The 21,883-nt window shown below is 41.1% G+C and overlaps 1 protein-coding gene across 1 annotated transcript in view; it reads right to left on the bottom strand.

Moving 5' to 3' along the window:
- The window catches only part of csmd2 (CUB and Sushi multiple domains 2), a 174,237-nt gene that overhangs the window by 79,231 nt on the left and 73,123 nt on the right, over nt 1-21,883 (bottom strand). The window contains exons 6-15 of the mRNA XM_040188144.2: nt 16,875-16,987; nt 15,618-15,695; nt 14,187-14,274; nt 13,092-13,216; nt 9,404-9,525; nt 7,140-7,243; nt 5,119-5,231; nt 2,174-2,356; nt 590-780; nt 253-388 (exon numbers count right to left, since the gene is read on the bottom strand). Of these exons, the coding sequence (XP_040044078.1) occupies nt 253-388; nt 590-780; nt 2,174-2,356; nt 5,119-5,231; nt 7,140-7,243; nt 9,404-9,525; nt 13,092-13,216; nt 14,187-14,274; nt 15,618-15,695; nt 16,875-16,987 (1,253 nt within the window). The remainder of the gene's footprint in view (nt 1-252; nt 389-589; nt 781-2,173; nt 2,357-5,118; nt 5,232-7,139; nt 7,244-9,403; nt 9,526-13,091; nt 13,217-14,186; nt 14,275-15,617; nt 15,696-16,874; nt 16,988-21,883) is intronic.

The following is a 21,883-nucleotide window of genomic DNA, read 5'->3' on the forward strand; positions in this document are numbered from 1 at the left end:
TCATTTCTCTATGTGCTTTTTTGTTTGTAGAAAAAGAATGTGTTGCTAAGGGGTTTGTGCAGTCCGAGGGATACAAAGATGATGCATGCAGTTACACACACACACGCACGCACATACACATAGAGACAAACATCCTGGAGAGTACACACACAGAAACAATCTAAAATACAAAATACCCGGTCAGTGCAGGACTTTGTGACTCTCCGGTTTAACGATTTCCATTCAGAGATTTGATTTTAACTCTATACTTACTTGTAAATGTGATGTTGAAGCCTCTGTCTGTATACGTGTGGTCGGTCAGAAACTCCAGCCGGGCCACATGGGCACTAGTTGTTATAGGAGGGGGTAAGGCGGCACCGGAATAGGTACCCAGGATAGGAGACTCGGCCTGACGGAAATAGAACAAGTTAATTTTAGGTATAATCGGCTTAAAAAAATAATCAGTTATGGTGCTGGAAGGCGCGTTCAGCCCGTACACATATTTATACACTCCGGACCCTATTGACATGCACAATGTCTGATCAACGGGGGGAATACTTTATGCAAAAAGAGCCATTCAAATTAACATGAGCCTCTGATTCATCACTACCTTTCCACCATCTTTGATTGAGAGGAAGTCAAACTGTTTCTCCATGCTGAGGTCATTGAAGGCCAGATTGATGCGGCTCTCGGGATTGGTGATGATCAACCACACGCAGTGCATATTGTTGCCGTACTCCTGAGGGTAGTTGGGGGACAGCAGCACCCCGGATGGAGTAGTAAAGTTGAAGAAACAGGAAACTATAGAAGGCATACAAATAACTAAGTAAATACAACCGAGCATATCATTCGGGAAGCAGAAAATCATGAGGGAGGATTCTATTTCTTTTTTCTGACTAAAAGACAATACAATTTGACACTTTTTATTGAAGGAAATAGTTAAAAAAAATAAAAATAAAAACATGACATTATTCAGAATAGGTTGTTGACTCTTATTAACTGTCAATATTATTTAATTGAATCTTGTGGAATAAAACGTGGATAGTGGAAGCGTGAGCTGAACAAAATTGAAATCAATGTGGCGTCTTAAAGGAAAAATGTTAGCGATGTAAATAAAAGATGCTCTCATCTCGCGTCCCTTGATCACAGTATGTCCAATAAATGTTCTGAGAAGGCAAAAGCGCAAATTTAGCCTTCCTTAAACAGCCTGCTCACAATGCCTGCCTTGTTGATAGAAGTCTGTCAAGACTGAGCAACTATATACAGTAAGGACGAGGAGAGCATCAACGATGCAACAGGCCACGATTGTCTAAGGACCTTTCAATTAACAGTGAATTTAGAAAAATGACGTTGGTTTGCTTTTCAAGGTCCCATAATTACATTTCAATTCAATAAACCCTAATGAAAGCCCATCATGAACACTAAGTCAATTCAATTTAGTTTAGTGTTAAGTGTTAGTAAAAGATAACAGAAACATTTGTAAGATGACTTGAATCTTGTTTTATTTCACAAATGCCAAATAGAGGGATACTAAAATATGAACTGATATAAATATACATATCCCAGTCATGGGAATAAAAAAACAATCAAAATCCGCATAATTAATTAAATGAATCCTAATTAAATGCTTACCAAGCAGGAACGATGGTGATAACCAATAGAATCATCCTCACTCCAAATACGAAAGAGATGATGGGATGCTTTGATACAGTAAATATCTTATAATCTAATTTAGCTCTTTCTTGGAGCATTATTTGCTACATTATGAACCCTGCATTGTGTCTCCATGCGGGAGGTAGTTTAATAAATACACAACAATGTTAAGCTGTATTGTTGGCCAAAACATCGTGCTAGCGAGTCATTATCCTCAGTGATGTTTATCTAGATACTGCAGCTTTTTGTCCACCCACTTATCTTATCAATAATACAAACCGTGGCCATTATCTGCATGGTCAGCTCTCTTTTTCCTTTTGCCCTCGCTCTCCAACTCTTTCATTGGATAATAATCCCTCTCACGCTTTCAAAAATCCACGTCTGTGCCAGGCAAACCGCTGCGATAATCTGACCGCTCATTACTGCAGCCATCCACACACACATTCATATTCATGCCCCTCTTGATTAGCGATGCACTCACGCACGTGTCCGTACACGGTGCGCGTGGAATTCGAATAACATGAGGTGACCAAGAACTTACAGACACAACTGGGTTTCTTGGCCGACCACTGGTTGTTCTTCTGACAGGTGATGTTCTTCTTCCCCACCAGCTCGAAGGCGGGCAGACACTCAAAGTAGAGTCGCTCCCCGTGACGAAAACTTGTGCCCTCCCTTTTGCCATAAGCTGGGATTCCGGGGTCTCCGCAACTGCCCTGGTCAATTTCTGTCGAGGTAAAAGTGGACATAATGTTCAGCATGTTTATTGGACGAGAAAAGACCTTCTTCTTTAAATCATAATAGAGATACATTTAAACGCTCCAATTAAATGAACACAAGCCGCCTCGTTAACCATTGCTCTCTCTAACCCTTATGATATGAAATGAAAACAATGCTTTAGTGTTTTATTAATTCAACATCATGGACCATCATGGTACAAGATAACCCCACATAGGCGATATAAAGATGCAGGAACTCACACTAAACCAAAAACTCATGAGGTGTTTCTCATTTTTTTCCTGTTTCAGAAAAATGTGGGCTTATTAGTACTAAATTTTGTATAAAGGTCCCTGGGTGGTCAATTAAAAAAAAAAAAAAACATCATTAATTGACTTTCCCATTAAAATGTTTTTGCTGACTATAGAAGCCTGGATGAATAGTCATTTAGTCTACAGTGCGGAGAAAGGATGACTTCCTTCATCGTTCTTTACGATGCTCTTCTGCAGCCAACTTTCTGGATGTTGTGGAAAACAAAAAAAACGAACATCACATGCAGAATAGGATGCACTCTAAATTATTACCAGCTTTTATTAGAGTGACATTATGCCAATTTTTAATCTTTTTTTTTCTTCTTTCCAAGAGTCAAAAGAAGTTGACTACATGGAATTCGTCTTGGCTCAGCTGACTTATGTGAAAGTGTTGGTGCCCAGCGAGGGTTTGTGTGGAAAAACAAACTATTCGTTAAATACACAGTAACATCTGTTGATTATCTCAAGCTCAAGAGTCATTACTTTGTATGTTCCTGGTGTTATTGACATGTATCAACACAGACAGTCCTGTGTGGCCCCTTGAATGAATATTAGCAATGATTGATCCAGTAAAGAATTGACTTTGGGATAATGAGGCAGACTGGTATTTACAATTTATGACATCAAAACACTTCCCTTAACAGGAATTCCCATTAGGGGTCATTTATTTTTTTCACCCAGGTGTCCTTACTTCTCTCTATTCTCTGGAAACATGAATAACGTATGTTGCATACCTCTCTCTCTCTCTCACGTTGGCCTCTCTCTCCCCCTGCAAATATATCTTCGCCCATACTGATAAACGTTGCGTGGGAGCACTTAAAAGGTGCATGCACAAACACACCCGCGCACCCCTGTGAATCCTTGTTTCTTAAAAACACACACGCCGTTTTCATTATTGGGAGATTTATGCATCCGCCTTTCTTCCACTCATTCTTCTTTCTACTTTTCCGTGGGTTGCAGATGGGAATGCTGAGGCCTCCTATCGAGGCATCCGGATGGGGGAAACAGAGAGTGGGTAAGCTCATCCATCCAGGAAATGATGGCAGAGCCTAATACGATTTTAAATCGCACCAGGGGCGGTGCCGGGTATAAATCCATACTCGGCCCTAATGATGATCATCATTTAGAACACATATTTAGAGCTCACTGCGGTTCGGATGTATGGCTGTCCTAAGGCGGCCTCATTCACAAGACAACTCATTGATCTCACGTGGAAGTCACCTTTAAAAGGGTGCTGAAACAGAGTTTTGAGTTGGGCTTAGAATATAAAATTGCAATATATAGGTGAATGTACAACAGCAACTGCAGATAACTGCAGCTACAGGAAAAACTCAACAATGCATACGCGCATACACAAATACATATATTTATGTACAAGTGCATTCGGGCACACAAACCCTCAAAGTATGGGCACTCTGCCTCAAGGTGCCTTACAATTAGAACTTGAGGGGAAATGACTGTCTGTTGGTATACTGTATGTGTGTGGGTGTGTCGAGTATAAGTGCAGACAGGAGTCAATGCAACTGCATCTGATTATCATGAATAAGCAAAGAGATGTAATGGTATATTTGTTTTTCCTGTCTGTTTGACATTCTGGAGTAATCCGAGCATTGTAATGGGTCTCAGACTCACATTACTGTCAACAAAGTCACTGCAGTCTCCTAAGGCCAAAAACGACAAGAGGACTTTAATAAGAAAGTTTATTGGTAAACACAATATCGAATGCGATATCTCAATGTGGCTTTACGGACCAACGTTTCCAATAACAAATCAAGGCCTCACAGGCTAGTCAAGCGGCCTATTTTAACAATTTGGAAAATGTCAACATGCATTTAGTCTCATAGATGGATATTAACCCTACTCAAGCATTTTGCCACCAGTTACGCAACAAAAACTTCCAATTTTTCCAACAAATACTCTCCGATCGAGCTCCTAAAATTATATCGTTAAAAACTTTCAGATTTCAGTGGAGAGGTGGAGGCCACTGCAGAGTGGGGGCAATCCACAGTCAAGTTGAAGAGGAAGGTGGGCGTGTGTGTACTGGAATGACTGCGTTCCCAATTACACTCGATGATGAGGCTTAGAATACAAGTAATTGAGGATGCAAATTATATTTGGGGTGCTCTAATCTGGGAGGTGAAGTGGTTCAAAGCGTTTCTTCCCCCTCATTAAGTTGATCTCATTGTTTTAATTACACTTAGCATGCTGCTTCGCTTTCTTTGTTATTTTTGACTGATAATAAAATAAGCATCTGTGGGCAAAGGGAGAAAACTGGCTGTGCTTCCGAGAGGCACGGATGATTACATAAATAATCTCAATGCATGAGTTCCACATACTAGTACTAGTCGAGCTGTGAACCAGAGTTGCAGCGGGTGACATGCTTATTACTTTATGTCAAGCTTCCCTGCAAAAGTGTTAGATGATACGGATGGAGGATCCAAAACGTCTGAAGCACCCTTACCTTCATAGGACACCTTGAATCCCAGAGAGCCACTGGTGTCGTCTGTTTTAAAGTTAAGCCACATCAGGTTGCTGGTGCTAACCACAAGGTCTGGAGTGGTGGTTCCAGACAGGCTGAAAAAAAAGGAAGAGACAAGAGGAGAGGTTCTTCTAAATGTGTTGTGAACATTTTGTGTCAGGAAGCTTCACATAGTATGACTCCAAGGGGAGTCAGTTGTCTGGTTAAAGCATTGTGAGCAGTGTCTGCACTTACAGCAGTCGCTAAAGGCTTTGTTTCTACTGCATCATTAAAACTTCCATGCAAGCAGTAAGACAACAACACCTGAAGTTACATATTAAACTATCTGACTTTAATCATCAAAGAAAAGTGCTCCATAATGGTTGCAGGCAATTCTACTCCGAGACGCCTTTTTTCCAGCCGAGCCTTTCAGTTCAAAACAGTCGAGGACAGGAAAGTGGAAAATGAAGGCAAGATCAGTCAATGCCACGGAAGTAATTTAATCCTGTTTGAATAGTAATTCCCCCAACTCTAATTAGGAGGTGTATGGCTGAGGAGTAAGTGATTAGGGGATTTAATTTTAGTGATGGCACACAAAGGATGGTGTAGGTGGTAAGGCAGTGTCTCGATACGTTGGGTCTGTGTTTGGTCCTTTCTTACAGCCTTATTGTAATTGGTGGCGACTTTCTTTTCTATTTGTCTATGAATAGGTTGCGAGAAAGATGCAAAATGAAGTAAATCCATAGAAGCACCATAGTGTATCCGATTATTGTGATTCCCCCTTGCCTCCCCCTATTATTTAATTGTTTTCATTCCTAAAACTAAAGCTCATTCCTTAGATGAATTGCAGCCTGATGGACTGATAAAAAGTTATGAATTGGCATGCAACGCAAGCATGCAGGTATAGATAATGTTATGGAACATCTAACCTAACAAGGTCAGTGTGTAATAACGTCCTGAAAGGAAATCAATGTCTAAAACAAATATCCTTTTGTTGGGCTGTTTGGGAAGTCTATCTGCTCATGTAAATTATTTTCCTCAGATACACGGACATCATTTCCCCTGTGGGAAAAAGGTCGAGGTAGACTTACCAAAGTGGTATGTTCCATTATTAAAGTGTCAGGACACAAGTGTCTTTCAAGTGAAATGAGGGGATTCGATCGGATGTGTCTCATCTGTTATTAACCACCACATGCATGCGGTGCAAAACGGTGAAATGATCTTACAAATAAAACACACGAAATAAAAATCCTCCTCAAAGCACACACACTGGCCTGCTCCACTGAATCACAAATATAGTCTGAAATGGAACTGAGCAGATAGCTGCAGTATATTATCTAGTATTTACTTCTAAATTGTTACAGTTAGTTTGTGTGCAAGAGTGCATCTGATCTCAATGAGAAAACGGCAAAGGGCAAAGTCAAAGAAGAGATTAGGCTTTTTTCTGTGTTGTGCGAGTAGGTGCAAGAATATCAGTAATCTCCCCTTAACAACAAACCCCTCCTCCACACATATCCCTCATTTATTTCCCACCTCCATTCAGTTTTCACCCCCGTGAGGTCATCTCATATAAAATTGATCTAGAAAATCTTTTATTAAGGTGGTAAATTGCGGCGCAATTAATAACAACACCCTGTGGATTGTTATGGAGCATCTGCTATGGCAACCTCCATTAGGGGAATCAATATGCAGTTTGCAAAGCTGATGCACAACGCTGTGATCTTTGTTTTTAACATCAAAACGAGTGATGATTGACAAGGTGGCGCGGCAGCTACTTTTCATGCACTGCTGCATCCCCACCTGTGGTGATGAAATAAAAGGAAAATAGCACAACTGTGAGAAAAGGGCTGGAGGGTAAAGGGGAAAGAGAGGGATGCTGCCCCGCTGCAAGGAATCAGAAGAGGAGAATAAACAAGTGTGCGCATAAGTAGAAGAGAAAAGTGAAAACTAAAGACTAAAAGCAAGTCGAAGTTGGAGAACAGCAGAGTGATTAAAGGGAAAAAGATAGGAATCGAGTCACTCACACGTGGAAGATGGTCTTCTGGTCTCCCACCACCTCGCCGTCCCCCACTGTAAGGGTGTCGTAGCCTCGCTCCAGGTCAAAATCCTCAAATGTCAGCTTGATCACCTAGACAACAGCAGGTACATTGCCAACACAACTGTAAGCGACAGATGCCTGAATGCCCCTGACACCAGGTGGAGAGGAGAGACCTCTGCACATCTGTGACCGTCCATCTGTCAGTCTCTTTTGGATATTTTTTTCCGGACACAATTACATCAACGCACGTTATCAATGTGTTCACTTTACCGTAAATCCACACACGCCTACGTTCACCTTCACGGTTCTGACATGCGGCTGTGTACATTTAGCCCCATCGGACTTCCCCCTCTAGTGATTATGATACCCTACCCACCAATCAAAAATCTGATTGCCTGCCAGACGGTCTGCATGACCCCCTACTGGCTGGCTCGCTCATCAAATCAGCAGGTTGCAGATGCCTTTGTGGCCCATTCAACCAGACTCCCAATGACTTTAAGCACATCAGGAGATGTGACAGGGAATTTGAAGTTACCCGCAAGGTGAGTTTATAATCATAAAAGGTGACACATAAGTTCTCAAATATTTATGAATTGGGTTTTGGTGGAAAAAAGATCAGACCTTTTCATTTTCGCCTCATTTCTATGCTGCAGGTGAGCGTGTGGGAGTGAAGGCTGAACAAGGTAAAATAATCAATAAACGTGCCATAGCTCAAGGAAGCAAAGGGCCTCTAATAAAAACAGACTGACAAATATGGTTTGATCACAATAGTGCATGGACAAAACAAAACATAATGTGTGACCAAAATATAAATAAACAAAAAGTAAAACAAGGACTGTCTTTATTTCCTATTATAAATTGGCTGCCAATGATTTCTGCCAAATTCGTAATGTTTTCAGAGGGCTCAGACCGTCGGGCCTAATGAAAAAGCTTATATAAATGCAAATTGCATTCCGTCTTATGTTAAACCCGCTGCCTAATGAAAATTGCCATGGGGGAGAAAAGAGATGGATGGTGTGTAGGCAAAATAGGTCAGATCACTGGATAAAAAGAGTTACACAGCACCAACTCATCCTCCATCTGCAAGCCAACAGGTGACGCAGGAAGTTGGGGTGAAATAAACAAAGACGAAATATATATATAAAAAGAAATATCTAATATATCAAACTATATATATGTTTGCCGTCTCTGACGTCACGTCTGCCATTTTTGTTGAAAAGACACCCCAGTGTCCCCGACACTGACGGATAAACACGTGAATGATTGCCTACAAAAAAGCTGCTTCATTGGGTCCCTTCAGGACATACCGATGAAGCGACATCAAGACAAGGACCCCCATTATTCATAATAGCACCAGGCTACATTTAGGTTATGAAGAGCAGCATGGTCACGTCCTACCCGCCTCCCTCGGCATTTTTCGCCTTGGTCTCCTGCCTGACCTAGCGTCTCCTCTGGCTGGGCCTCTGCGGTCGGGCAGGAATATGAGCCCATTACATTTCTAAACAGAGAGAACTGCCTCGCTCCATCATCATCTGCACCATACAACAGAGCGAGAGACAGCCCAAAGTACTTTTGTCTGTTTCAGCAAGCTGCCTGCCGGCTTGGCAAACACAATGGTGTCCATATATGTGTGTGTGTGTATGCATGCAAGCAAAGGGTGGGGTTGGGTAGGTGTAGATTCTATGTATCTGACTAGCCTTGACTCTCACCTCACAGCCTCTCCTTAACTCTGCAAAGAGCAATAAGAGAGCACATTTGTACAACCATTTTGACGGAGTTCAGAGAAGGATATTTGGCAGGAGCGCGGCTGGGTAGCCTTGAACACAACTCCAAAGTCAATAGCCTGAACAGAGTGACTACGACACTTTCATGATCACAAATCCATCCCTCCCTTCCTTTCATTTTTGCTGTTTTCTCATCTTCCTCACCACAGGTGATCCTAACAACTCATTTTGTCTTCTGTTTGATCAGTTGCACTATTTACTCCCACTTATTTCCTCTTCCTGATGTCGCACATTTTGAAAGAGGGATCTTAAGTCACACGGTATGCTCAACAAACTCCAACCATGTCCTGTGGCAATTAGAAAAAGAGTCTTGCGTGTCAGAGAAGAGATTCTAGCAGTTAAATGTTTTTCAGTGTGCTGGCAGCTAAACCTACCACTTAACACACTGCTGGAATTAGGCAATTACAGTGACAAAGCTACATTAGCACCGCACAGTTGGATAATCCCCACATTCAATGCTTTTTACCTTAGATGTGTCCGTGGCTGTGATCAGCCAAGTGCAGTTGGCATTGTTGTCATACTGGACCGGGTAGTTTGGAGAGGTGATGACACCACTGGGTCCTTTCAACTGGCCTCCGCACATTGGTGCTACAAGGGAAGACATAGAAATTGGCAAACGTTTCGTCATTGACGGTTTAAACGCACACATTTTTATTTATAAAGATGGAGCATCCGTCAAACTGACTCATGGATTTTATTTTGAAATCCAGGAGTTGAAACTGCTCGGCGTGGTAATGATAGCATGTCCTTCTTAAACCATCATTAACTGCTGTGCATCCTTTAAACACTTGACTTGCCAATTTGGTGTGTCACCATGTTCAGTAGCACAATGAAAGACTCAATCAAACCCATAAATCACACCATTCAGGCCACACTGGAGAGTTAATATTATCTCGGTGAGTTATTTTAAGAGTAAAAGTCATGATCATCTGCCGTTGTTCCCCAGAGCCGGCATTAAAGGGGGCTAACCCTGTTGAAACTCGATAATTCTGCCGTATAGGATCTCATGAAAAACACTCATCACAAACAAATATAGCAATACCGCACACCCTCAGAAACGGTGGAGTCTTGGCTACAACAAACCCATATCCAAACAACTGCAGAAGTATTGAAAGAGTTAGAAAACAATCCAATGCAAATTAGTGCAGCATATATATTATTCATCGGGCGAAGCGTGGAGTTAACAGAAACAAAGGGACACGAAACAGCAAGAGCGTTCCATGGTGATTATTGAAATATTAATTAATTAATTTGGAACCAAACGCCAAGCACCTGAATCATATTAATCCTAACTGCTAAATGGAAATATTAATTTAATGAGGTGTTTTTAGACTGAAATGTATCCAGCTGCCATCTTGTGCTTGTCTGGAAAGATTCACCCTGTTTTTTGGGCCAAGTTAGAGGGTTCCGGGGGGAAATTTCAGAGACGAGCATCATCCATCACTCTACGCATCATTTTACGCTCAATACGTTCTGACTTCTGCATGGCCCAGGGAGGTGGCGCTCTTTATCACGTCATGCTACTCGGATCCAATAGGATCAGACGATTGAAAGAGGGGTTCAACTTAAAAAATTGGAAAAACCCCAGACCTCTAAGAGAAATTACCACAAATCGTGATAACTGGCCTAAAAACGTTAACTAGTTTTCAAGGGGTTTCAAAGTTTCAAATAAAGGAGGGAACTACATTAATATATAATAGGGCTGTCAATAGAAAAAAAAAAAAAAATTGCACATTTTGAAATTCATTAATCTCGATTAATGGCGATTAATAAATGTTGTTGTTGTTGCAATGTTGTTTATAATGAATGTTTGTTTTTCTTCGAAAGAGTAAATCTTAAAAGTAATGAGTAATCACTTTAGAAAGTGTATATTTTAGACACTGTTGTTTCATTGTTAATGTTATTTTAAACACAAAACTACACACCTCTGATCATCTGGGAGGCAGAATTCCACCGGATGAACTAGCGACCTTTCCTGCGGTCCTCGTGCACTTTGCTCTCAACTCTCCATAATAAAAAAAAACGGCTGTGTTTAAAGTGCCAATAATCTCCCCACATTTAGCCAGGACGTTTTCAAACCACGTCTTTTAGGGACACAGTGGTGGTTCTTTGCAGACCGTGGGCCGCGCACGGTAACATTAGACGTCGAGATGGAAGTAGCATAGCAGCTAGCATAACATGGCCGTGCTTTAAGTGGTCCGTTTCTCACTCACCCCCCTTCTGTTTGACACCTGGAGGGATTCCTCTGCACAGTTCTCTGCTATATGTCGCACCACTGTTTGTTTTACGTACAATGCAAAAAGCTATCTCCATCTCGATGTAACTGACTGCAGCTAGCGGCCGTGTCGTTTCCGCGGTCAACTTCCGGTTTACTTCAAAACGAATGTTAACTACGTTAAAATATTTTGTTGCATTAATCTAGGCCACATTAATTGCATAGATTAATGCATTAATGTTGACAGCCCTAATATATAATAGTCGGGCCCTGCCCATAATATAGTGTAGGAGATGTGTGTGGGGACTTCATGAAAGGAAAAATACATCTACCAAAGACGACACAAGTGGGTTTAAAGTTATATTCTGGTTTTAAAAAAGTTGCACAGTAAGCAAACCAAGCTTTAAAAGACAATATGGCTTTTTGGGGCCTGAGGGTGTCTACAAGGCAGAACTGTTAAAACACCTACCGCTTCAATTTAAAGCGGAAATTCAAGTGAGAACTTAAAGGGAAACGAGTGAGTGTGTGTTTTGGGATAACGTGAAACTATTTGAAAGAACCACCTACCACAAATTCATGAGTCGTACGGCTATTTAAGTCCCACTCAGTGTCTCCATACTCCAGCCCTTCCCACTAACACGCTTGTTAAAATGTTAAAAGAACGTTGGCAGCCTTTAAGGGACAATAAAGTAATTAACCTGAGCTGTGCTGACAGTTAGGGTGACCTTAATGAAAACAATGAGGCACAGAGGATGTCCGCTGGAACTTTCATATCCAATCCCATTTTCTTTTTTTTTACCATTGTGCTAGATAATCCCACACCATATGTGATCAGTGATAGGCTTTAAAGTGTATCAGCAACATGAACACACAGAGAACAGTCAATTTAATGTCAGGTCAATGCATCTGCAGCCAGAGATTATATATCTTTTTACTTCCCTCATGATGATAATGTCAAATGTAATGATGACTAATGCTAATTTAGTTAGCTTCTATTATTCCTGAGTCATTTTGAACACCTTCTTTGAAGCAGAACAAAGGCCCAGTACCGAAAGTTAAATGAGGATAGTAGAACGAGAAAAAATGAGAGACAAAAGAAATTAATAGAGCAAGTTGTGGGAAGCAGGATTGATACATTGAGTGAAGAAGAGTAACATCAATGTCCTGTATGTGAACCCAAAGAGGATACTGCAGGTGATTAGAGTAGACCTTTTCATCATCAGAGATTAAGGTGTTTAAGGGCTCTAATGGGCAAATCCTGCTATAGCAAAGGCTTGCTTCTGATTGGCTGGTGCTCTTTGCCTTAGTTAGTCGAATTGGTTAGGTTTAGGCATCGGTGAGATGGTTAGATTTAGGGTGAACACATCTAACTAGGGTTGCTTGCTGTTTACAGCCCGATTAGGAGCCGAGAAGGCTGAGAAGTGTCGGAGTCATTACTTTATACATATAGACTTATGATTAAGCATTTTGTAATTTCAAGATTAATTTGGAGTAATAATACACTGATTATTACCTGCATTTGGATGGATAAAGTGAAACGTAACACCTGACAATTTAAGTCCCGCTTCAACGAATATGCTTTACAGGTCAGATAACAATCAATTTAACCAATTATTCAACACTGAAAAAGTCAAAAATCAAATTAACTCAGATTAATTCGGTTGACTGAGGCTGAAAACTGCAATGGGAACACCACACAGGGAGTATGACCACTATTCCTCGCTGTCCCAAAACGGTAAGATGTGAGGGAGATATGACTGAAGGGCAGCACTATACCAGCTTGACTTAACAGAGGTCAAACTCAGGGCAGTCACAATAGAATCATTAATATGCACAGCAAACACAAAAACTATGGAAATATATTTGTGAGTTATTTCATCATTATGTAATCACCATTACACACACTGCACAGATGGACAGCCCACACGTCGACCCTCACCTCTGCATATGGGCCGATCGTCACTCCAGCCTACGTAGCTGTCTGTCACTCTGAGGCAGCTGATGCTCTTGGAGCCCTGCAGTTCATAACCCTCGTCGCAGGAGAAATGCACCGTGGCTCCTCGCCTGCATTCAGATTACACACAGGGGAAACACATCGGCATCACAAACACGCCTGTGGAAAATCACATTTCAGCAGTGAGTGCTTAAGAGAGCTTAAGACGTTAATATTTTTCCCAGGGTGTGATTTACAAAAGTGCATTGTGGGAGGCAGATGTTCCCCATTTGTCTGTGTTACAGTTGACCACTGATGGAGACAAAGGCTGGCTGGGGAAAGTCCATAGTCCCATCCCGTGGTACTATGACCATGCCACGGAAGCAGCCTATTAGTGTGCAGCGGCTCTAACGGTGGGGTATTGGTTTTAGTGTAGCTTTCTCTGAATCTGGTCTGCGTGCAGCGGCTTTATGGGGCATTCCATTGGGTAATGTGCTGTATCCTCGAGAAGACCCATTTCAAGACCCAGTCACTGAGTTTACTCCCAGCTCACTGTTGATTCAATCTCAACTGTGAACAAAGTTAAGTTTTGGGAATTAATTAGCTAATATAATAATAATTTGCCTTAAAATATTGGTCATTCCGATGTCATTGACCAATGAACGTTGTCCAATTATTGCAGCAGCTAAGTTTTCTTCTCTACTTCCCAGAGAAACTGGAAACGGAACTAATTAAACTCAAGATAAATCAACCGAAGATGCAAGTGAAGAACAAAAATTCTAACAAACTTTCACAGAGCACTACCAACTAGGACCTCAATCATTAAATTAGAAAACTCAAAACCTTTTGTTAAAGAGACATATTTAAAGAAATACGACTAAAGTTCCATTAAAACATCAGAAAAATATCTATAATGAGACCAGAAAAAAAGTCACCAGTTAGTTATTTTAGCTTAATAAGGTCATCACTTGTTTTAAAGGAAAGCAATTCTTACAAACCTGATTACCATCTTTTGTAACAAAATGAATAATCTATCTGCCCATTGTGACAATTGTCATTGAATTAATTGGTCCTGAAAACATTCTCAGCTTAATGTTTTACCTAAAGTCGGTGCCTTTTCTTTTTCCTCGATCAGGGATCCCTGGGTCTGGACACATGTTGTGTCCCTGCGCGACACCCATCTGAGACACTAATTGGAGAATACAGAGAGAAAATTAGATTACAGATTGTCCAACAAAAGAGAGTCTAAAAAAAAATGTTCGGAAAATGTTCCATTTTGATGCATTTCGGGAAGATTTCCATTGATATGAAGATGACCATGCACTTTTAAAAGATTGTTGCACTACACTCACCCATCCGTTATGAATAATGGGGGGAAATATTGACACCACATGTTGGCTGTATTGTTGTTTATCAATGCAACAACCATTGTTCCCATAAAAACACAAACAAAACTAATACAAATATATATATATATATATATATATATATATATATATATATATATATATATATATATATATTATTTTAAAGAACATTGGTATTCATTTTGATTCATTGATATGCATGGTGCTCTCACTCTGAGCACATGGGTTCATTCGTCATTCACCTTTACGGTTCCTGGTGGTGCTCAGTTTATTCGTGTCACTGGGTGCAAAACAGCGAAAGGCAGACTGCCAGGAGGGGTCAAATAAACTTGGCCAACCCAGAGAACCCATCTGACTGACTGGGAGGGGTCAGAGGTCGGCAGAGCCAAACCAATGTGACACCTGCTCATTCGCCAAGATCCCATTGTGAGGCAAGATACCAATGCATTTTAAACAAGGCTAATTGGGATGAGCAGAGGGGATTAAAAACTAAAAAAACGAGACTCACTGTTGTGTTCACTAACTGTGGAATGTGGGACTTTGCCCGCCAAGCTTTGTCATACAGTCATAGCAGATACTGCGTTTCGTCTTATTATTAAAAAAACTTGTTGATTGTTAAATGCTAAATCAATATTTGAATATAGTAGTAGAAAGTGAAGTGGTTGCAGGAATTAAGTCTACCTTTTCAGTGGGGCGAAATTTGCATGTTTCCAGTTTAAATGTTGATGCATTTAGAAAGACTAAAATGATATTTTGGATGCAGGGGGTAATAACCTCAAAGTAATAAAACATTTTCCACAATGTCTGTATTTTTTATTCTGTGGCAACAGGCAGACAAATTATGCAGGGAAAATAAAATGCATTAAAAGCAATGCAAATGAAAGGAAAATAGAAGAGATGTAGGTATTAAAAGCAAAAAATAAAGTTAAAGGTAGAAGTGCATAAACATAATTGTAATCGACTTTGATGCAGGATTAACATGAAAGCATCTTTTTTTTTGTCTGAAAAGCGTGTCTTGGCATCCCCCACTCTAGTCAGGTGACTTATCTCTGTCAAATTGTTGACGTTAGAGATGTTCCAATAAAGCTGAATGGGACAATAAGCGGTGAGCAGAAGAGGGACAGGGAAAGATTTTGCAATTTGACAGTTACGGTTCTCTACTTACACACTGAGATCTTGTGGTGGTTGTCTTTGCTAGGCAACATCTTCACACCTCGAGACTTTAGCTCAGTCATCTTCTTCACTGTGGAAGATAAAAAAGCAAAGAGCAGAATCACGTTTCAGGACTGCCTCTTGTTTGCAGCAGATACAATATATAATGTAAAATGTTCCACACACCATTGAATACACCATACACTATAGCATACTGCAGATTTGTCATTTTAGTCAATGACAATTCTACATTTAGTTTACATAGAAGAAGAGAGCTCATCAATGTACAGGATCCTTTTGAAATACTTTTGTAGTTTGCAAAGACAGAAGCTAACTTATTTGGCATGAATACCTTTTATTCTTTACTTTAATGGTTTTCCATTTCAATGCCAATCCAAGTCATGTGTCAAAAAGTATGTTACATTACAGGTCATTTAGCTGACGCTTTTATCCAAAGCGACTAACATTACACTTTAAACCCATGGCTGTTTTCACATTTTAGCCTGGGGAGCAATTAGGGGTTTGGTGTCTTGCTCAGGGACACTTCAACTTGAGACAGGGGGCAGCCAGAACTCGAACCACCAACCTTGCAGTTCCCAGCGCACCCGCTCTACCCCCTGCGCCACATTCTGTTCATTATTCTTCTCGAAAAAACACCCAATAGAAAACTTTTTTCGGATGTGTTTCGAGGGAAGGTTTGATGCAGTGTGGCTGTTTCTTGTGCCGCACAAAAGGAAGGACATTAAAGAATAAAATAAAATAAACAGAGCCAGCAGTCTACATTACTCCGTAGTTGCATGAATCATGGGAACTGTCATGAGGAAAAAGTCTGTGAGGAGACGGAGGCTGCAAGAGTGCTTAATCCAATTAAAGTATTAGCCTCCAGGTTCTCTCTGGTCTTCTTAATATGTTTATCCAAAATGTAACCTGTAAACCTGGTAAAAATCCTCCTGTCTCTCCTTGTCTTTCTTATTTCTCTCGGTTTTTGTTCTTGTCCCATTGACTCTAAGGTTTCCAGCGTAGGCTGGAGGTGAGGTCCTTGGAGATCACCTTTATTCTAGATGAACTAATCAATTTTCCTGCCTTTCCTTCCTTATTTCATGAGATACATGTTAGGCACTTGATGCGGATATCTCATGATGGGAGAGTTAGTGAAAAACGACCATGAAAAGCTCTCTTCAGATGACCAAGAATACATAGATATAATACAAACACAGCATTGTTTCGCTGTTGCCTTGGTGAAAGGCATCAAAACCTGTCTTCATCTCACCTTGGTACTGGGCGCTGAAACCTCTCAACTTGTGGTTGCCATCTGAGGTAAAGTGAAGCCGGAGCCAATTCTTGCTGCTGATGATGGGTGAGGGGAGGTTAGGGCCAGTGAACCTGTAGACACAGACATGGGGAAAAGAGTGCATTTGGTTATCAATCGTATTTAATAGCATCTTAAAATGTTGGTTAAAGGTTGGTTAAAGGTTAAACAACACGGTCCTACATGCAGTGTCAGTCTAAACACTCAGAGGAAGCCTCCGTACACAACGTGTACCCAAGTTCCTTCATATAACACTGCTTTATTAATTAAGCATGACAATGCTGGTGATTGTGGTATGCCGAGTTTGTTTATGGTAATTATACTAATGTTTGGAAATGACTGTGGCCTAGTCTCAGAGATGTTAAAATGTTACACATTAAAGATCCAATAAAAGGAAGGTTTAGTACTAAAGACACACTATTACGTTAATGGCTCTTAACCAAACTGTGGCCCAATAAAAAAATGGGAGAGGAAAGATCATTGGTGGCATTTAGAGAGAGAGAGAGGACAGTCCTTTTACTGCTTCGATAAAGTAATAGTATTATATTTCACACACACACACACACTTATAGTGCCTCCTGATCTGTATGTAAATGAGGTATGTTCCTTACCAGCCACTTATTCAGTTGTTAAAGCCGAAGCCATTTCGGAATCATCTTTTATCTTGACACACACACACACTCATTCCCACGCATACAGTACATGCACCCATATCCTTGGGCACACACTCCCACAAGGGTGTGAATTACTTCCAATGGTCCATTTGTAAATTGCATTTCCCCCAACTTGTTCCACCTTACATCCCCAACCGACATATCTGCTCCACCCTGTGAGAGTAGACCTGCACTGAGGTTCACCTCTGACCAGCTCCCATTGATGTGGGGAGATGCTCGGCCCAGTGAGGGTATTTGGTTGTGATATGTGACTATTCAGTAGAGCTCTCTTGGGATAATGGAAAGCATGTGGGTGTCTAGATGTAGACATACTTGGCATTGCTTGTAAAGAAAACAGCACCGCTTGTTTGCAAGGTAAACTATTGCTGCAGGTGGGCTTCAAAGTCGGTTATTATTCAAGCTAAACATGATCTCACCTGATGGACTGGAGGTGAAAACAAAAAGAGTTTTTGGCTACATGCCGGAGAAATCGCAATGCAGCATTGAGACAAAGAGAGATGGTATTTCAAAATGTCAGTGATTTGATTTGACATCCGGGAATGAGTCATGTATTTCTCCCTATTTAAAGGTACATACTTAAAATAAAAAATCAACAACAATCAATACTGTTATATATAAACAATAATGAAAATAACATACATTATGTACCTTATATGCCGTATGACATAATTTCCAAGTACACAGGTTACATTTTTAATAGTGTATTTCTGATTAAACTTTGTGATACAACTTTTTTGTAATTTCCTTCACTGAACATTCTTCAACTCCCCGTGACTTACAGCTTGACCCCCCATCTGAATCATACTGAATGGGAAAACAGAGTAAACAAGGCATTCCATCTTCTTCTCCTTTTTTTATATGTGGGCATAATTAAATTACTCGTCTGATCAGATTATTTGTTCCTTCGGGCTGCATGACACAACGAAAAATCAGACAGAAATGTGAATCCACGTTGTAAAACGCCGACCTTGATTTACAACAGCAGGTGAGAATGATAAAGAGGAACAGCATGCCTCAGGAGATGTTTCATCACGCCGAGATTAAGTATTGAGGGGGGCATTTTGGGTGGCCCATCATCTGGCTCCAAGTGCGTAGCCGGGTCCTGTGACAGCTCACACAGTCCCGGGCACTAAATCTTACACCAATGGATTACATGATGCAACACGGCACATAAAAGGGCCTCAAAATACCACAGCCAGGATTTGAATGCACATCCATCCATCTTCAAACTGCTTATCCGTCGTACAGAGTCGCGGGAGGGGGAGGGGGTGGGGGGGACTGGAGTCAAGGGGCGAGAGGGGGGCAAATCCAAATATCCATTTTAATTAAAGGGCAATATGAGCGTGAATCGTCTTCCGTTAACTTGTGAGCTAAAGACTGACATTGTAAATGGCAGAGTCTGAGGAACTGATGTGTATGCTATTACGGATTAAGAGATTAATACATGTAGGATGAAGGACGAACGGAACACCATAACTATCCCTCTGACCTCGGGTCCCCTTTGCCTTTTACCATTTCACTGTCCGCTTCCTCTTTTGCTGAAAATATGTAACGATTTGGTGTAAGCTTGACCATGTGGGAGCAACAGAAAAAGTCCTGAGCTGGCTGATGGAGGTCTACTGAAGGGTGTTGAGGCCACCTCTGTAGTTCAGCTCACCCTATCGCGCTCTCTCTCCGTCCGGCTGACCATATTACATTTTATGCGGAATTGTCTTGAGAGTGCAGCAGTAAATCAGTTTCCATTTCCAGGCCCCAGAGCTCTTAGTCTGAGTCAGACTTTTGATGACAGACCAAGAAATGTATTTTGGGAAAGGCAAGGTGAAATAGACTGCCAGTGGTGCTCTAAACTGAGAACACTGACCCCCAAGAGCTTTCTGTCAAACACCTCATGCAGCTCTTTCGTGTCCAATGCACAGTATCAGCGTTCATAAAAGACCTGGAATGGTGTAACTGTAACACAACGTCTTAGGCAACATTCAATGTCAACGTATTTGAAGACAAATTAGCTTGACATGTTAGCATTGAGAGAGTACACACGACCAGTCAGAATACACTCAAGCAACACAGGCATAGAGATACTTCCCATACGGATGAGGTGTGACTCACTGCATTGTTAATGCCTTTCAGGAGTCTGCAACAAAGGTTGCAGCCATCACGCAATTCACCAACCCTTACCGGTGGAAAGGGTCCTTTCTACTGCTTTATATTCATCGTTTAATGTCACCTTTTGTCTGTTCGAGGGGCGAAGGTGTCACATTATCCAATGCATAATCAGTGATGGGCGGAGTGAACGTGTCAAAGGGGACTAGCTCCACATTAGGATCAAATGCTTAACAATGAATGCATCGACATGTAGCATGAGATGACCACACGTGTGTGTTCATGTGTGTGTGTGTAGTTGCATGCATGCGTTGGGTAACTTCTGTTTAATTGCAGCCACTTACGTAGATCAATCAGAGTTCTGATCAGTATGCAGGTCCTGTTGCTTACAGCAGACCGGGGAGGGGGCGGGGAGTGTCACAGTGACTTTAAAGCCAAAACTTTTAGCATTTTAATGAGGCTTTATGAATTATAGCACAGGCCAGTCCATCCAGATGTTCATGCAGGCTGAAAGGCCACAACTACCCAAACATTCACATTTACAAGCATGAGCGCAAATATCAATCAAATATTTCTCATTCTGACTCTTGGTGATATTCCCTTAGACTCTCTCTCTCTCTCTCTCTCTCTCTCTCTCTCACCACATCATTCCCAGATGCCAGAAAGCCAATATTAAATCTGAGGCCGCGGAGCTGTACATGTGACCTTCAGATGTATCTTTGTGTAACACCGAACATACAAAAGGGGTTTAAATGAATCAACAGAGGCAAACAACAGGGAACCCTCAACACCGGTTATTCATTTCTTCAAAGCAACCAGCCAGGCAGTAAAAACCATCAACCTCAAACTTGAAGTTAAGGCCAATGCATTAGGAGTGCAGTAATGTCTCACGGGTCTGTGGACGATAAGAAAGCCCTGCAGAGGTGGTGAAAAGCTCCACTGGCCGAGCCAGTAAAACCGCTCACCCAGCAGAGCCGGCATGTTCACTTTCCCCTTGGAAGCCTTGGTCCAACAGTGTCAAAATGTCTGTTCCTCATCCTCTCTCAGCCCTCATGTATTATTCATGGGAAGACCTCTGGCCCCATCAGAAAGGCTTGTTAAATATTCTGAGGGATTCTTTTCTTCCTCTTCCCACAAACTCATTTTCTGCCCTCACAGAACACATGATATGGACAATGATTGGACGGAATTTCCTTTCGGGAAGAACAACAAAACGGCCGTCAACATTTCTTCAAGCCTATTTTGAAGCTTCCTACAAATGCACTTTTGTGAGTCATTTTAAAGATAAAGTAGAAGGTAGAAACACACCTCAGGCTTAGGGATAACTCTGTTGGTAAGATTGCCATTTGACCCTCTCAAATGCGTGGCATTCATAACTAATCATCCCTAACACATTTCCTCCTCAATACCAACTTGAGTTCTCTTCATCAAAGTCAAGAAGAAGACCATTAAGTTGTTTTTCCACCAAAGAGCAATGTTTGGTAGGCAGAGCGGCACACGTCTGACCAATCAAAACCTTTTTCAAAGTTAGAATTTACCAGTAAAAAGACTAAAAAGAACCCAGCTTCAAACTCTGAATATTGATTTAAAATTGAATGAATTACCCGTAAATCAGAAAAAGCTTCAATTTTGCTTTAATTAGATATATTTCAAATATGTGAGTAGACTCAAGTATAATCCACACTGCTTATGCCAAGGCATTAAATTGAAATGAAACTCCGAAATAACTTAACCACATTTAAGTATGTGGCCCAAAGAATTCATCCACCATTTAGCGGTTCTGCTTCCATGAACTCAACCCTAATTCCACAAATGTATGGAACATCGGTCCCAAGAGACCTGTAGAATAAACTGCTGTCTCAAACAGCTGGCATAGCAAAAGTTAATATATCATTTTTAAAAAAAGTATATACCCCTCACATCAATGAGTAGCCCAGTTGGTAGTTAACTTCAAAGTGACTTTCTGAGATAATCTGAAAACAGCCCAAAAGGCACATGGACAAGCAGAGGAACTGAGGCAGAATCATAAACTAAAGCAGCTCACTTCATGGAAGTAAAGAATTTAGTGCCACTCGTTCTGCAATTGATTCCAGTGTCACTGTGATTTATTGCTCTTCTTAAAAAAAGTCAAGGTAGGTGTAGGCAAAGTCACTGAGAGCAAAGTAATAGGACTTAACTGCCAATGAATGGACTGTG

This window comes from Gasterosteus aculeatus, chromosome 10 (assembly GCF_964276395.1).
Source record: "Gasterosteus aculeatus chromosome 10, fGasAcu3.hap1.1, whole genome shotgun sequence".
Lineage (NCBI taxonomy): Eukaryota > Metazoa > Chordata > Actinopteri > Perciformes > Gasterosteidae > Gasterosteus > Gasterosteus aculeatus.